General features: G+C 43.4%; 1 protein-coding gene and 1 long non-coding RNA gene across 2 annotated transcripts; both read right to left on the minus strand.

The window, feature by feature from the left end:
- Positions 1-5,159: 5,159 nt before the first annotated feature.
- On the minus strand, positions 5,160-17,910 carry LOC120056771 (smoothelin-like protein 2). Its single transcript, XM_039004978.1, has 7 exons — positions 17,365-17,910; positions 8,250-8,565; positions 7,516-7,561; positions 7,190-7,384; positions 6,626-6,740; positions 6,160-6,311; positions 5,160-6,003 (listed from the first exon to the last, which is right to left on the minus strand). The coding sequence occupies exons 1-7, from the start codon at positions 17,875-17,877 to the stop codon at positions 5,877-5,879; spliced, it is 1,464 nt and encodes a 487-aa protein (XP_038860906.1). The 5' UTR covers positions 17,878-17,910; the 3' UTR covers positions 5,160-5,876.
- On the minus strand, positions 8,446-10,333 carry LOC120056458. The gene is made up of 5 exons (XR_005477800.1): positions 10,258-10,333; positions 9,926-10,102; positions 9,614-9,808; positions 9,330-9,401; positions 8,446-8,943 (listed from the first exon to the last, which is right to left on the minus strand). It is a non-coding gene; the product is annotated as an uncharacterized LOC120056458 (long non-coding RNA).
- Positions 17,911-18,119: the final 209 nt, after the last annotated feature.

Below are 18,119 nucleotides of genomic sequence, written 5' to 3' on the forward strand. Positions count from 1 at the left end.
CCTAAACTATACATTACATAAAAAATGAGCCAAACAACCAGTAGGCTTACATGAGAGAAAACCAGTGAATAAATAATTCAGTCATGGTGGACAGGGCCATAAAGGTTGTAGCTTACCATTGAGAACAGTTGCAGTCTCCTCGTGTGCTGTGTTAAACCTCAAGAAGTTTCGGATTCAATTCTGCTTCCTGGTGAAATGTACTTGTCAGGTCCCTCTCAAATGCCAGCTGGACAAGCTTGGCTTTTCATTGATGTAACATGCTCTGTGTTCAGTCCGTAGCTTATGCCTGCCCATACCATAACTTCACCGCCACCATGGGGAACTCTGTTCACAACATTGACATCAGCAAACAGCTCGCCCACGCGACGCCATACACACTGTCTGCCCTCTGCCTGGTGCAGTTGAAACTGGGATTAATCCGTGAAAAGCACACTTCTCCAGCGTGCCAGTGGCCATCGAAGGTTAGCATTTGCCCACTGAAGTTGGTTTGACACCGAACTGCAGTCAGGGCATGAACCTGATGAGAACAACGAACAAGCAAATGAACTTCCCTGCGACGGTTTCATCAGCTGTCTGAGTGGCTGGTCTCAGACGATCCCAGATGTGAATAAACCGGATGTGGAGGTCCTGGGCATGCATTGTTAGACGTGGTCTGCTGTTGTGAGGCCGGTTGGACGTACTGCCAAATTCTCTAAAACGATGTTGGAGGCAGCTTACGTTAGAGAAATTAACATTCAATTATCTGGCATCAGCTCTGGTGGACATTCTTGCAGTCAGCATACCAATTGCACGCTCCCTCATAACTTGAGACATCTGTGGTATTGTGTTGTGTGACAAAACTGCACATTTTAGAGCAGCTTTTTATTGTCCCCAGCACAAGGTGCACCTGTGTAATGATCATGCTGTTTAATCAGCTTCTTCATATGCCACACCTATCAAGTGGATGGATTATCTTGGCAGATGAGAAATGCTAACTAACAGGGATGTAAACTAATGTGTGCACATCATTTTTGAGATATAAGCTTTTTGTGCATATGGAACATTTCTGGGATCTTATGGTAGAAAATTACAAGATTATGTTTTAATACTGTTTATGCATCGAATAGCTTTGATGAGTACTCTCTCATCTGTGTCTGTGTGACTGAGTTGGGCCTTTGGGGCTTGGCGCTGGCAATTGATTTATGATGGCTTGGTGATAGAACCTACAGCCTGCATTCCATAGAATGAGTTGGTGTTTGGGTACTATGAGGTACCAGGGAGGAGATGTCTCTGGTGTCGACAGCTGATAAGAAGAACCTTGTCTTAGGGGCCAAACCCTGTGTTCTATACAATTGGAACAGCAAATGCTATCTGGCTGGGGGATACTCCTTTCTCACATACAAATCATAACCTTTTGACCCATTCCACACATATGTTGTTTGTACGTATTCAGGAGGATGTGTCTTAACTATAAAATGCTGTTTCTCAGTTCTGCTCGTTGGGCTCCCAACGGTCACCTACGTGTGATCCATTAATGCAATAATTCATTGATAAAAAATAAAGGTGATTGTTTGAAGAAATGACAGTCTCTCTCACTTGGTTAGAATTCCCACCAGAATGTTTTATTTCAGCTCATAAAGCGTTTCATATGTTCTCATGTTCTGAGCAAGGAACATCTCTCCTTCTCACTATCACGTTTGTTTATTTGCGTGGTTGTAACTTATTGTTTTACTTATTTTGTACATAATGTTGCCGCTACCGTCTCTTATGACCGAAAATAACTTCTAGACGTCAGGACTGCAATTACTTACCACGGACTAACAGAATCCTTCTTTTCCTTTCACGACTCTGACGAGCCCAACACGAAGGATATACTGCTTCCTCGGGAACAGGCCCCGATCCCCGTGATCTGCGTGAAGAGGAAGCGGAGAATCCACAATCATGTCCTTTGTCTTGATCACGTTGAGGGAGAGGTTGTTGTCCTTGCACCACACGGTCAGGTCTCAGACCTCCTCCCTATAGGCTGTCTCATCGTTGTCGGTGATCAGGCCTACCACCGTTGTGTCATCAGCAAACTTAATGATGGTGCTGGAGTTGTGCCTGGCCGTGCAGTCATGAGTGAACAGGCAGTACCGGAGGGGACTGAGCACTCACTCCTAAAGGGCCCCCTGTGTTGAGGATCAGCGTGGCGGATGTGTTGTTACCTACCCTTACCACCTGGGGGCAGTCTGTCAGGAAGTCCAGGATCCAGTTGCAGAGGGAGGTGTTTAGTCCCAGGGTCCTTAGCTTATTGATGAGCTTTGAGGGCACTATGGTGTTGAACGCTGAGCTGTAGTCAGTGAATGGCATTCTCACATAGGTGTTCCTTTTGTGCAGGTGTGAAAGGGTAGTGTGGAGTGCAATAGAGATGGCATCATCTGTGGATCTGTTGGTGCGGTATGCAAATTGGAGTGGGTCTAGGGTTTCTGGGATGATGATGTTGATGTGAGCCATGACCAGCCTTTCAAAGCATTTCATGGCTACAGACATGAGTGCTACGGGTTGGTTGTCATTTAGGCACAGGGACTATGGTGGTCTGCTTGAAACATGTTAGTATTACAGACTCAGACAGGGAGAGGTTGAAAATGTCACTTGCCAGTTGGTCAGCGCATGCTCGGAGTACAAGTCCTGCTAATCCATCTGGCCCTGCAGCCTTGTGAATGTTGACCTTACTCACAGGTTTTACTCACATCGGCTGCGGAGAGCGTGATCACACAGTCGTCCGGAACAGCTGAGGCTCTCATGAATGTTTCAGTGTTACTTGCCTCGAAGCGAGCATAAAAGGGATTTAGCTCGTCTGGTAGGCTTATGTCACTGGTCAGCTCTCGGCTGTGCTTCCCTTTGTAGTCTGTAATAGTTTGCAAGCCCTGCCACATCTGACGAGCGTCGGAGGCGGTGTAGTATGATTCGATCTTAGTCCTGTATTGATGCTTTGCCTGTTTGATGGTTAGTCGGAGGGCATAGCAGGATTTCTTATAAGCTTCCAGGTTAGAGTCCCGCTCCTTGAAAGCGGCAGCTCTACCCTTTAGCTCAGTGCGAATGTTGCCTGTAATCAATGGCTTCTGTTTGGGGTATGTATGTACGGTCACTGTGGGGACGACGTCCTCGATGCATTTATTGATGAAGCCAGTAACTGATGGGGTGTACTCCTCAAAGCCATAGGAAGAATCCCGGAACATATTCCTATCTGTGCTAGCAAAACAGTCCTGTAGTTCAGCATCTGCTTCATCTGACCACTTTTTTATAGACCAAGTCCCTAGTGCTGCCTTCTTTCATTTTTGCTTGTAAGCAGGAATCAGGGGGATATAATTATAGTCAGATTTGCCTAATGGAGGGCGAGGGAGAGCTTTGTACGCATCTCTGTGTGTGGAGTAAAGGTGGTATAGATTTTTTCCCCCTCTGGTTGCACATTTAACATGCTTATAGAAATTAGGTAAAACTGATAAGTTTCCCTGCATTAATGTCCCCAGCCACTAGGAGCGCCAGCTCTGGATGAGCATTTTCCTGTTTGCTTATGGCGGTATACAGCTCATTGAATGCAGTTTTAGTGCCAGCATCGGTCTGTGGTGGTATGTAAACGGCTACAAAAAATACAGATGACAACTCTCTAGGTAGATAGTGTGGTCTACAGCTTATCATGAGATACTCTACCTCAGGCAAGCAAAACCTCGAGACTTTCTTAGATATCGTGCACCAGCTGTTGTTTACATATATGCATCTGCCCCCGTATCTTACCAGAGGCTGCTGTTCTATCCTGCCGATAGAGTGTATAACACGACAGCTGTATGTTCTTAATGTCGTCATTCAGTCACGACTCGGTGAAACATAAGATATTACAGTTTTTAATGTCCCATTGGTAGGATATACCTGCTTTCAGTTCATCCCATTTATTTTCCAGCGATTGAACATTAGCTAGCAGGGCGGAAGGCAAAGGCAGATTAGTCACTCGTCGCCTGATCCTCACAAGGCACCCTGATCTTTTTCTGCAAAATATGTTTCCTTCTCCAGCGAATGATGGGGTTCTTGGCCTGGTCGGGTGTCTGTAGTATCTCCCTCCCATCCAACTCATTGAAGAAAAACTCTTTGTCTAATCTGAGGTGAGTAATCACAGTTCTGCTGTCCAGAAGCTCTTTTCGGTCATAAGAGACGGTAGCAGCAATATTATGTACAAAACAAGTTATAAACAATGCGAAAAAAACAAACAAAATAGCATGGTTGGTTAAGAGTCGATAAGACGGCAGCCATCCCCTCCGTAGCCATCATGTCAACTGTGGGACCTTATATAGACAGGTGTGTGCCTTTCCAAATCATGTCCAATCAATTGAATCTACCACAGGTGGACTCCAATCAAGTTGTAGAAACATCTCAAGGGTGATCAATGGAAACGTGCTCAATGTCGAGTCTTACTGTATAGCAAAGGATCTGAATACTTATGTAAATGTGATATTTAATTTTTTAATTTTTTACTTGCGTAGTTAAATAAAGGTTAAATAAATATATGCACATAGGAATGATCAATGTAATTCCCACCACCATCTACACACGACACGCAATAGTACTAGTCACCAACTCACTCTGGTACCTATTTGGCATCTCTAGCCTCTGTTCACATTTTGGTGTGACGTGTGTGTGTGTATCAATGACTATATTTGAGAGGATTTCAACGAGATTCATAGCTACCAAGTCAAAATTGTCTATATATATTGTAGAAATACATGAAAAAAAAGTGCCTTTTGGTCTTAATTAAGGTTAGGCATATGGTTAGTAGTGTGATTAAGGTTTAAAATCTAATTCTAAGAAGATAAAGTGTTGAAATATGCAGGGTATATGACTTTGTGGCTATGGAAGCAAGTGACAACACCTTGAAAGGTGTAGGCTAGGGGATAGTGTGCCTATAACCAAATGGTCGCTGGTTTGATGCTGTGTTCACGTGTTAGTCTGAACTAGGAAACTCAGACATTTCCGACTTGCTAACTGGTTGTAGTTATACCACTGAGTTATACACATGCCGTGCTCAACCAGTTAGCAATTTGGTAATTTTTTCCTAGTTCAGACTAGCACATGAACGCGGCATAAGCTCCACTCTGGTTTCATTCCCAAGATATAACAACCCATTACCTAATTCAGAAAGTAATAACAAATAGTGTACATCACTATTATTTTAATACAGTTGAAATAAAAGCTAATCCAATACATTTGATTGACATTGAATACAATTTGTAGATACAGCTATTTATTTGTAACAGTGACAATCTGGACTTTTTATTACATAAAAAACAGACGTCTTTTAAACATCAACATACCTGTAAATATCATGATCTCACTGCAAGACAGTCAAAAATGCCAATGGCATTAGCAGAAGGCCAAACTGATTCAAGACCAGTGCGTACAACTAACAAGTTGTTCCTGCCACCTTTCTTTGCATTTACACTTCTTTCATTTTCACTTTCTTCCCACTTTCTTTACAACTTGAATTTTAAATTATGTCTTTCAGGTGTTTTGCTAGCTTCATGCATGACAAACACTATTTTAGAAATCTTGTTTCATTTATTTTATGATCTACATTGAATCATAATTACACCACTAGAAAATAACCAGCAGGTGGCTCTCTGAGTTAAAAAATATATTTGTAAAACTACAATCTTTTCTCCAATTCACTACCTCTATTTTCTAAAGGAGGCAAAATAAGAGCCCCAAACCACATTATTATATGACAAGACAAATTCAAATAGAATTGTACAAGCACAATCGTTATATACAGTTATCGAGAGTTGAACAAAGTAGGGAGTAGTGCTTTGGCTCGCTGACGAAGTGTCAGTGTGCCTGGTGATAGGGGTGATCGCCTCTGCACAGGGGTGTCACTCAAACTTCTTGAGGTGGTTGTAGAGGGACTGGACGTAGGTGAAGATACACATGGGGTCTGGTTTGTTACCCATCACCATCATATCCTCTACCTCTATGAGACGAACACAGTCAGCCTGCTCCCTAAGAGAGACAGAAGGAGAAAGATAAAAAAATATATATAACCCACAATATTTAAAGATAAGGTTTCTAATACATATATATTATAACACCGTATGCCACAGACTTGTAACAGGATCTCCTCCTTGAGGTATTACCAACACACACATACACACTTACTCTGCTGTGGTGAAGGCCACTTCAAAGTTGTTTTTGCGATTGGCAGGATTCAGTGTGTTGTAGTCAAACTCCAGGGGGAAGAAGGAGTGGACCAGGGCAGCAAATGCCATTCCATCACACCAGCTGGATGAGAAGTTCTGGATGTCTATGTTCTGATGGAGGAGAAAATGGTAGGAGCCAAATACAGTGTTATTTCCATAGAAGACCAGTTAAAAACTTAAGTATTCCTATATATTGACTAACTTTAAGAGCCACATTTGCTGGTAAATATTCTATTAACATAACACACATGGTCCAGTTATGAACAAATAATGGTATGATAATATGGAGCCTCTTAAGCTGTCTAAAGCCCTGGGAAGAACTGAGATGGACAAATTGCTGGAAACCAGAATCAAATCTCATGTGTGCTAGCTAACATTTATCACATTGTGAACAGTCTGTCACAAGGGCCTAGGGCTTGACTCACCTGGTAGCTAAAAGTTTTGGATCGGCACCACTCCAGGAGCATTGCCTTGATGCTGCTGGCGCTGTTAAAACTCTGGGAGCGCTGCAGTTTGGGCTTGGAGCCTGCAGCCTTGGACCTGCAGAGTGGAACATAGAGGTGGTTAATTGTTTGTGGCTGTATAGTTCACTTGGTAAGAACATGGTTCTAGCAACACCAAGGTAATGGGTTCAATTCCCAAAGGGATTCTTTACACACACACTACAAATGTATGCACACACTATGCTTTAAGTCACTTTGGACAACAGTGTTTGCTAAGTGGCATATGAACAGGACCCAACTGTCTGACTTATCACACAATGATAGTGATAATATACATGTAATAAAGGGTTGAGGGACATGTAAAATGTGATACTAAGGGCCTGTTGGCTTTTATTGACACTCAAAACAAAGTACAGGGTTGATAGGAGTAGGGTTATGGTCTCAAAACCTAGGGTTTAGCAATTACTCAATAGGGAGTAATAGCTAGCTAAGTCGGGTAAGAGAGACAATGGGTGAAGTCAGGGTGACTGACTGTGCCTTTTGTACCTGTCACACTCGGAGGCCAAACTCTCAAACAGAGACCGTTTGCTCTGCATCCCGAGGTTGCGAGGAAGCGTTTGTGACCTCTGCAGTTTCCGCTCCCCACCACCCCCAAGCATGTCCGGACCGCCAAACTTGTTTGGACCACCAAATTTATTTGGACCACCAAACTTGTCCGAACCGCCAAACTTGACCAGGCTCCTAAAGATTATGTAAAAATGTACATCTTTGAGCTTCTGAATAACTACTAAAATGCCAGGTTTACATGGTTGTGATTTACATGTATTTGAATAGTGTCTCATTTGATGTTTTATAATTGGTCAAGGACTGACCTGTCTGTGCCAGGGGGAGGCACCTTTCTGGGTGGTAGGAGTTTTTCTGCACATCACACAGAGCGAGAGAAAGAGACAGACAGAGAGGGGGAGAGAAACAGAAAGAGAGAGAACAATGTTAACCTGACAATGAACAAAAGACTAAGAGAGGCAAAGGCAGACAACAAAATACACAATGAACAAAGATTCACAAAACACTTTACACAAAAACAAGCTTCTTAACAAAAAAATAAGAAGTTCATAAGATAGTTTGTAAGTGCAAACTAACATTTCTTAAGAATTCATAATTTTTCTCACAAACTTCTCAAATATCTTCTAATGAACTTCTTAACTATCTTCTTAAGATGATTGTTGCTGGACAACCGGTCTAGCTAGCAATCTAAAAATGCTAGCATATTTATTACTGAGATGTTCTTGGGTTTAAAATAATCAATACTGTAACTTTCAGAGGAAGTTTGAGTGAATTAAACATGTTCAATTGCTTTCATTAGCTTATTCTCTCACTGCCCATCGTTTTTAAGACTAGGGTTTAGCTATCTTGGAATTAAGAACAAGTTTATTTTCAAGAATCTAATTTCCTCTGAACTTTTTGCTTAATGAGAAGCATAAGAAATAAGCACCTTATTAAGAAATAGCAACTTTTCATAAGTTCATAGTTAAGGAAAAAATTACAATTAAGAAGAACATTATTCTTAAGAACATTTTGCAAATTCGGGCCCAGTTCCTAGTTTTACCTGTGGTTGCTGGGAAACTCATGCTACGCGTTAGACTCGGGCTCGCTGCCTTAACTGCTACTGTAAAAGAACGAAAGAAAAGAAAAAAAATGAAATAGAACTGGAGGTCAGACAAAGAAATGTGAAAGAACAAAGTCGGAAACGGAAAAGAGGAAAGAGATAGTAGGGAGAGAGTACTTGTGTCCCTTACCACGTTCACCACGTTTGAAAGGAAATTCTCCCGATGCTTTGGGTGTGGTATCCTCAAATACTGGTTGACTAGGTGTTTTGGGTGCAGGGGAAGGAGATGGAGGGGCTGCAGGAGCCTGAGTTGGTGCTGCAGAAGATTGAGTTGGGGTGGCAGGGGACTGAGTTGGTGCTGCAGAAGATTGAGTTGGGGTGGCAGGGGACTGAGTTGGGGCAGAAGGAGCCCATGATGGGGTGGCAGGGGACTGAGTTGGGGCAGAAGGAGACCAAATTGGGGTCGCAGGAGCCCAAGTTGGGGTGGCAGGGGACTGAGTTGGGGCAGCAGGAGCCCATGATGGGGGGGCAGGGGACTGATTTGGGGCAGGTGCAGTTGGTGACTCTGGGCTAATTCTGCTCAAGGCACTGACAGGGGTATGAGGTGGGGCCAGAGATACAGAGATGTTCTCCTTCTGCACTGCATGACTGCTGACTGGTGACCTCACTTGCGTTTGTTGTCCAGAAAAACTCTCTGATTGGGTGAGAATGGACAGAAGAGGAGAAAATGTTTGCTGGTAAAGTTTAGCTTGTATGCAAGGTGTGATTTGGACTAGAGGGTGACATCAGGTCAGATCGATTGTGTCAACCAGACCTGAGTTCAAATAGTATTCATTTTCTATCAAATACTTTAGCTGCACTTCTTTGAGCTTGACTGCTGCAATGAAACCAATGGAAACATTGTACATTTGGCATTCCAGGCCGGCTTAATCAACAAGTATTTGTATTTGAAAGAAAACACGTACTATTTGAACCTGGCCAGGTGTCAATGAGAGTAGATGACAGACACAGATTCCCAATCTGGCAGAAATGACTACATGTTACAATCTTGGCCCACTGAAAGCAAAAAATATGATGTACCTGATCCTTGTGATAGGCCTGGAAGGGTAAATGTACGCATTGATACGGGGGTCTCTCTCTTCAATGCTGGTGCTGAAACAACCAAGACAAGTCAACAAAGTCAGCCATGGATATGTTCCTTCATTTACCTTTATTGATAATAAAGGTTGATTTTTCAAAACACATCTTAGGGGGACAGTTCACCCCAAAATTACTAGACTTTTGCACAAAATCCAAAATTACTTTTTGGAATTTGGGTGAACTATCCCTTTAAGGGTAGATAGTCCAATCCATGTTCTACTCACCAGGACTAAACAGAGCATCTAGTGCTGTTTTGGGAGTGGTGACGTCAGCTATTGGGTAGGTAGGAGACTTTGGTGTTGAAGCAGGAGATTTCCTGGCCAAAGCAGGAGATTGTGCTGGCGGTTTGGGGCCAGTTGGGGAGTCTGTTTTGGTTATGGCAGTGCAGGGAAGATGTGGCTCGCCGAATGATGAGTCGTCTGATTTGGGTACATACAATATGAGGATTACAAAAATATCAATAGCCTGCTTACAAGGTAAGTAAACAAATACGTAACATATAGCTAGCTATATTATATTACAGTTATTTTACTCACCAGATTTAAACAAAAAATCTGGTCTGGCTTTGGGTGAGGTGACACCTGCAAATAAATGACCAGGAGACTTGAGCTCCACTGAGGCTCGTCTGGGGCCAGTTGGTGACTCGGGACAAGTCCTGGTCAGGGCACTGACGGGGAGATGAGGCTTGTGCTCCTCTACCTCCTGACCACTGACTGAATGGGAGGTAGCAGACATGCATGAGGAAAGAGGTGTGTGTGTGTCAATTCAGTTTAAATTCAAATCCCTAATTGAAATTGTTTTCTAAAATCTTGAATAATAACTTAGAATTTTCAACTGAATTGACCCCAACACTGGTGTGTGTTTAAACCTTTCTCTTTGTGATGTCCATTCTCCAACACAGCAGCAACATTTCTGTCTTCCGTTTTGTCAACACTTTTGTGACCCTATATAAAAGAGAAACAGAACACACTTAACTACGTCCCCATTACTACACAATAGGCACAATCTAAAAGAACACAACATAAAATAAACTGTAAAACAAATGTAAGTTAAATCAGGAACAATACATGATGTGGGCATGGCTCATGGCCCTGTTAAGAAATGTTATTATGATTTTTGCTAATGCATTCGAATGGCCAACATCGCTGTGAAAAGGACTTTTGAAAGCGTTGATGGGCTTCCCGCCTCCGCTGAGACGAGTCTGGTGGGAGTATCCAGGACGTATCCAGGACTGGGGCGGGGCTCACTCGAGACAGAGAGGGAATGCTGGTTGATAACAAGTGTGAATGAAAGCTTTATTAACTGGCCCAGTGAACTCGGCAGATGTTGCCCGGGCCAGCAAGCAGCCCTGATTGTCGAGCACTGCAGTCTCTTTAGCTAATCCACTCCCTGTATTCCATGTCATGGGCCAAATAAAATGCCACCTGCTGGAGAAGACAGATTTTGGGCCCAGTTATCCCTCTCGCTTCACCTCTTCCTCTCTGGTGTGACTCACACGTTTCAGTTAATTACTATTGCTCCCGCCTTGGGCTATAGTAATCAGTGTAATTTTGTACATGCTGGATCTCTATGGCAAGATGCATCACTCACCCAAGTTTCGTCAAAATCTGTCCAGAGTTGTCTGAGATATGGTGTGTGACTAGCGGACGGACAGTCCCCTTCCCGATTTCATAGTGGGGGACAACATACTGGAATTTGCTACAGGCCCAAAATGGCACCAGGAACATAGCCTTAGAATCTAGCATAGCCTTAAATGGCCAGATGAGCAAATTGAAAACATGGTCCACCTTGTGGATACAAACAAAAGTACAGCTTTAGGTCTTCTTTAACCCCCCAAGAACCAAAAAACAGAGCCATTTGACCCCCCCCCCCCCCCCCCCCCCCCCGACAATTACAACATTGGACATTGGGAAGGGTATTATTCCTATTTATCTCTGGGTCTCCATAAGTCCCAATTGTGACTGTAGTCTTTAGTGGCACTGGGGCTCAGCGCGTGGGTCTAACTGAGAGGTGTGGAGAGACAAGCCTTAAGTCCTGGAGCTATTTTGGATTTGTAATCAGTCACCCCAATGTCCCCCACTCCTCTTACATCCTAATATAGCCCCAAACAGGGCCTTTTGAGATCAGGGAGTTAGTAGTGGGACAGCCAAACTGTTCCAATGCTATCATTCAGTGCCAGAACTCAGTACTTCAGAGCCTTCTAGATTGGCAGTCGCACCCGCTATCCCCCCATGGCTGCGACTGCCAGCGATAGAGCCATGATGAGAGCCCGGTCAAGTCATAGCAGAGGCTAGGGACAGTAGAGGCTAGGGATTAGCAGTAGCGATGATCTGTGTGCACGGCTCACATACCTACTGTATCATTTTTTCTCTCTATCTGTCTCACCCTGTCTGCTTCTCCATTTAAAAAAAATCCCGCTCACTCTCTTTCTGAATCTATTTTACTTTTAGTCGATCTCTCCCTTTTTCCTCAGAAACATGCAAACACACGTACAGAGTCAAACAAACACACACACATTTGCAGGAAATACAGGGTTAGGGTTACAAGGGGTACACACACACACATTTTAAGATGTCATTTAGATCTACTTTTAACTATAAAGATGCTTTTTATTTATTTCCATTGTCCTCCAAGACTTGCTGAATCTCAGGATTACAGGACTATGGTTACAAGGGATACACACACGTACAGATGTAAGATCTTAATTTGATCCCTCTTTTGTTGCTGAGAATTTTTCTGCAGATGAGCTTTGATTGACATAAATTCAATGAAAACCTGCACTAACACATATTAACAGTATTGCACTTTTCATGTAGCCTACTTTTGACCAGCTAATCTGTAGGAACGCATTTCTGACGTAGTCAGGGTTGATGGGGGAACAGCCAGGTGACATCAGCGCTGTGGAATGTTGGCAGGGTGTGTGTTTCGAGAGGGGAACAGCTGGCAATCCAGCTCAGGGGGATATTGACAGGGAGACGAAATTCTACTTTGGGAATTCTACTTTCCGTCCTGTCAGGAGGCTCAGCTCAGGACTGGGATTGGTTGGACGAAGCACTCCCTCATGTGCTGCTCTGAAGTGAAGAGATATGGAGACCCAGAATAGTTCCTTAAGGGCCTCCACCTGGTACTTGCTGCCCCAAGATACATGTGTGTGTGTTAGTGTGTGTGTGTGTGTGTGTACCAATTGTAAACCTAACCCTTTATTTCATTGTAGATCCAAATACAAATTCAAGTGTGTATGTGTTTGTGTATGTGTGTGTGTTCAGATACGTTAGGGGTGGAAGTCAAATAAGAACAACAATCCGTGTCAGACTATCACCTACCACCTATCATAATCCTACCAACCACTAATCCTATCATCTATCCAACAACCAAACCCTTCTCATTCTCCAAGAGCAGTTGATATGAAACACAAAAAATCCTGACCTGTAACCAGCAACAACCCAAAATAGCCTCTCAGCTAGCACATACCATTCTGAGAACCATGTTTCTTAGAGCATGGTGAGAGCGTGGTTGTCCAATGGTTATTTTGCATACAACCTTCCCACAACTTTCTGGGAATGGTGCAGGATAGTTGCTTGGCTTTGGAACTTTCTCAGCACATTTAAAGGGATACTTCAGGATTTTGGCAGTGAAGCCCTTTATAAACTTCCCCAGAGTCAGATGCTCATGGATACCATTTTTATGTCTCTTTGTGCAGTTTGAAGGAAGTTGCTAACTAGCACTAGCATTAGCGCAATGACTGGAATTAGCAGATACCCATAGACCTCCAGTCTTTGCGCTAACGCTAGTTAGCATTGGCTTTCTAAACTACAGTACCTCTAACTTACTACATATTGGACACAAAGACATACAAATTGTATCCACAAATTAATCTGACTCTGGGGAAGAAGATAAAGGGGCTCACTTCTAAACTCCCAAAGTATCCCTTTAAGGAACTTGACAAAAAAAAAACAGAACATTTCCTAAAAGTTCAAACATGGTTACTTTTAATTTAAATGTTGGTAGTGTTCTAGGAAACTTCTCCTAATGGTTTGATATTTGGAATTTTCTCAAATACAGTTGAAGTCAGAAGTTTACATACACATAAGCCAAATACATTTGAAATCAGTTTTTCACAATTCCTGACATTTAATCAGAGTAAAAATTCCCTGTCTTAGGTCAGTTAGGATCACCACTTTATTTTAAGAATGTGAAATGTCAGAATAATAGTAGAGAGAATGATTTATTTCAGCTTTTATTTCTTTCATCACATTCCCAGTGAGTCAGAAGTTTACATACACTCAATTAGTATTTGGTAGCATTGCCTTTAAATTTTTTAACTTGGGTCAAACGTTTTGGGTAGCGTTCCACAAGCTTCCCACAATAAGTTGGGTGAATTTTGGCCCATTCCTCCTGACAGAGCTGGTGTAACTGATAACTGAGTCAGGATTGTAGGCCTCCTTGCTCGCACACACTTTCAGTTCTGCCCACACATTTTCTATAGGAGTGAGGTCAGGGCTTTGTGATGGCCACTCCAGTACCTTGACTTTGTTGTCCTTAAGCCATTTTGCCACAGCTTTGGAAGTATGCTTGGGGTTATTGTCCATTTGGAAGACCCATTTGTGAACAAGCTTTAACTTCCTGACTAATGTCTTGATGTTGCTTCAATATATCCACATAATCTTCCTTCCGCATGATGCCATCTATTTTATGAAGTGCACCAGTCTCTCCTGCAGCAAAGCACCCTCACAACATGATAATGTCACCCCCGTGCTTCACGGTTGGGATGGTGTTCTTCAGCTTGCAAGCCTCCCCCTTTTTCCTCCAAACATAACAATGGTCATTATGGCCAAACAGTTCTATTTTTGTTTCATCAGACCAGAGGACATTCCTCCAAAAAATACGATCTTTGTCCCCATGTGCAGTTGCAAACCGTAGTCTGGCTTTTTTTAATGGTGGTTTTGGAGCAGTGGCTTCTTCCTTGCTGAGCGGCCTTTCAGGTTATGTCGATATAGGACTCGTTTTACTGTGGAGATAGATACTTTTGTACCTGTTTCCTCCAGCATCTTCACAGGGTCCTTTGCTGTTGTTCTGGGATTGATTTGCACTTTTCGCACCAAAGTACATTAATCTCTAGGAGACAGAACGCGTCTCCTCCCTGAGCGGTATGACGGCTGCGTGGCCCCATGGTGGTTATACTTGCGTACTATTATTTGTACAGATGAACGTGGTACCTTTGGGCGTTTGGAAATTGCTCCCAAGGATGAATCAGACTTGTGGAGGTCTACAATTATTTTTCTGAGGTCTTGGCTGATTTCTTTTGATTTTCCCATGATGTCAAGCAAAGAGGCACTGAGTTTGAAGGTAGGCCTTGAAATACATCCACAGGTACACCTCCAATTGACTCAAATGATGTCAATTAGCCTATCAGAAGCTTCTAAAGCCATGACATCATTTTCTGAACTTCTGACCCACTGGAATTGTGATACAGTGAATTATAAGTGAAATAATCTGTCTGTAAACAATTGTTGGAAAAATTACTTGTCTCATGCACAAAGTAGATGTCCTAACCGACTTGCCAAAACTATAGTTTGTTAACAAGAAATTTGTGAAGTGGTTGAAAAACGAGTTTTAATGACTCCAACCTAAGTGTATGTAAACTTCCGACTTCAACTGTACATTCCATTCTCACCATCAGCAAAACTCTCTCTATCCTCTATCTTAAATGTGTTCAGGTGTGTTCAGGTGTGCCCACTAATTGGCCACACCCAATCTTAATGAGTGCTTGTTTCCTTTGAAATGGGGTCTGTTTGAATAGACTAAAATGAACAGATTTTGTATGCTTAAAAAACATGGCATGCTAGCTCCATCCTGGTGGTGCAGTGGACTAATTCCATGGATAGAGAACAGAAGATTATAGGTTTGAATCTCACTGATGCTGTGTCTCAATAAAAATGTGTTTGCATGATTAATGCCTAAGGAAATGAATTTCCATGTGTCCTATCTGTGCTTTGAGTTTAAAAATGTTAACCCAAAATACACACCTATGAAGGTGCTGGGAAGGGTGGAGAGGGTTGCTGCTCTGTCTGTCTCCTATTCCAGCCTTTCTCTCTCCTCTCTCTCTGTTTCTATACATCCAGAGTTGCAGTTATGGGAAGTTATGTTAGCTAGGACTTTGTGGTGCTTTTAAAATCTATCCTGAACCAAGACTGAAAATTATACTTTCAGGTGAAACACACACACACACACACACAGCTGAGGACTCAAACTAGCTTGGCGTTGGCTATAAAAAGTGAGGCCTGTTTTAAAAGTTGATGGGAGATTTAAAGCTCCATACGGAGCTGTCTGTACCAGGGGGGTACAAAGCGGTCCCAAAGAGTTCCAACCCAAATGTCCAGGACCAGAGCCATCAATCAGGCCTGCCCTGACAAAAATACATGTGCCCTTTTGCGAGGACGGAAGGAGCGGAGAGAGGGGAATGGAGGAGCAGATAACACTGACTGGCCTCATGGCTTAACCGAAAAACACACAGACAGATTTAAATCTTCGGATTCAATGAGAGATTAGAAGTAGTGTACGAGCATCCAGTTAGTTCAAGGTGCACTACAGGGTACAACAAGTACACTTAAAAATAGCCATGAAAGAAAAATAGATACCCTTACACAGTCTGATTAAATAATAAAACTGTGGGAGCATTCATGTGTGTACATGTACAGTATCTTCTTTCAATGGGAGGTACCTAATGACACACAGACAGACAGGCAGACAGTAAGAGGTCCTCTGGATGCCATGCTCATGGTCCCACTGGAGAAACCACCAGCAGAGATGCTACATTGAATGTGTAGATATGGGTGTCTGCAGAAATGTGTGTGTGTGTGTGTGTGTGTTCTTTTTTTATTTTAATACTTATATTCTGTGTATCTGAGTATTTTTCAAATGATGTGGCTCGAATCAACTACTCCTATTGGATGTACAGTGTATGTGAAAGTATTTTCAAATAATTTCCTATAAATACTATTTCAAATACATTATTTCAAACACCGAAACCACTTGGGTTAAATGTATGGGAGTGTATTTGAGTCAGTGTATTTGAATATTCTCAAATACATGCCTTTACTTTCCAAGTGTATTTCCAAATACATTCCACTACTTGTATTTTCTGGTGTCTGTATATTCATGAATATGTGTGTACATCACAGGAGGTTGGTGGCACCCACATTTTTTAATATATTTTTGACCTTTATTTAACTCGGCAAGTCAGTTAATAAGAACAAATTCTTATTTTCAATGATGGCATAGGAACAGTGGGTTAACTGCCTTGTTCAGGGGAAGAACGACAGATTTTACCTTGTCAGCTCGGGGATTTGATCTTGCAACCTTTTGGTTACTAGTCCAATGCTCTAACCACTAGGCTACCTGCCGCCCCTAACAGGAAGGATGGGATCGTGGTAATGGCTGGAGTGGAATAGGTGGAATGGTATCAAATACATCCAACACGTGGTTTCCATGTGTTTGATGCCATTCCAGTCACTCCGTTCCAGCCATTATTATGAGCCGTCCTCCCCACAGCAGCCTCCTGTGGTGTACACATAGACGCTTGAATTCGTTTTTTGGAGTGTCTCCAAATGCAAAAAGTGACATGTTTAAAGAAGGTCATTCGGGTGGAGGATGGGCAGCTTCCCCTTGTCCCATTACTGCCTACTGTAGATACACGCAGCTTCACACTATTTAATGTATTAGTACTACACTAAGCCAGGAGCTTTAAAATGAATCACCAGGGGCAACACAGCACTTTCCCCACTGAGAGAGACAACAGATTTACAACTTAGCACTGTCTCAATCTCTCTTTCTCTCACACACACCCCCCCCCCCCCCCCCCCCCCCCCCCCCCCATCATGAAAGGCTTTCAATTTTCCCAGATGACATTCCCTTGCATTCTACTAAATGATACTAAATGGGACAATATCTTCTTCAGTAACAAGGCAATACTCACATTAACCATGTTGTCCTCCATGGGCTCTCTGCTGGAGAGATGGGCTGATGTGGAACTAGAGGCGCCAGAACCAGAAGACCCAGAACCAAGACCAGAAGAACCAGACTCTGACGGTCCATTGGGGACCATGGTGGAGGGACTCCCGTGGCTCCTGTTCACCATCCCCTGGGACGAAGTCATGGGGATCTGTCCCCTACTGTCCCTCTCCTCCAGGGCGCTCCTGTCCACCCCTTTCCCTGTCAGACCCTCCACCAGGCGGGCCAGCGCCTCCAGCTGACTCCGGAGCTGCAGGTTCTCCTGCGTCAGCCGTTGCACCGCCTCGGCCAGGGGCCCTTGGGCTTGACACGCCTCGTCCACCCGCCGCTCCACGCCCCGCTTGAAGGCACTCACGTCCACGTGCACCTCGCGCACCGCCGCCGCCAGCGTGGCCTCGAAGCGACCCAGTGCCTCACACACCGTCTCGTCGCACGTGGCATCCCCGGCTGCCAACACGGTTGTAGGAGCGGCGTCCATGTCCCCACTAGCAACAGACACCCTCAGCTTAGAGGAAATGGAGCGGTGCATATGTTTAATGGACAACGGCGGCGGCTCTACTGTTCTTTCCTCCTCTTCTCCTTCTCTCCCCGTTTCTCCTGCCTGGGCTACTGAGAGGAGGTGATGAGAGAGGGATTGATCTTTCTCTTAGAAGAGGGGAGTTTTAGAAGGTGCTCTATAACTGTTTCCCAGTACAGTTAAAGTGGTTTTAAAGGAGGACT

Source organism: Salvelinus namaycush, chromosome 12 (genome assembly GCF_016432855.1).
Source record: "Salvelinus namaycush isolate Seneca chromosome 12, SaNama_1.0, whole genome shotgun sequence".
NCBI classification, from domain to species: Eukaryota; Metazoa; Chordata; class Actinopteri; order Salmoniformes; family Salmonidae; genus Salvelinus; species Salvelinus namaycush.

What these genes read in the sequence shown, in the direction of transcription:
- LOC120056771 (XM_039004978.1), bottom strand. Translation starts at nt 17,877, where the DNA reads ATGGACGCCGCTCCTACAACCGTGTTGGCAGCCGGGGATGCCACGTGC. An exon ending in GAGTTTCCCAGCAACCACAG is followed by an intron (nt 7,562 to 8,249) that starts GTAAAACTAGGA and finishes TGTGATGTGCAG; the next exon opens with AAAAACTCCTACCACCCAGA. An exon ending in CCAAAACTTTTAGCTACCAG is followed by an intron (nt 6,312 to 6,625) that starts GTGAGTCAAGCC and finishes CTCCTCCATCAG; the next exon opens with AACATAGACATCCAGAACTT.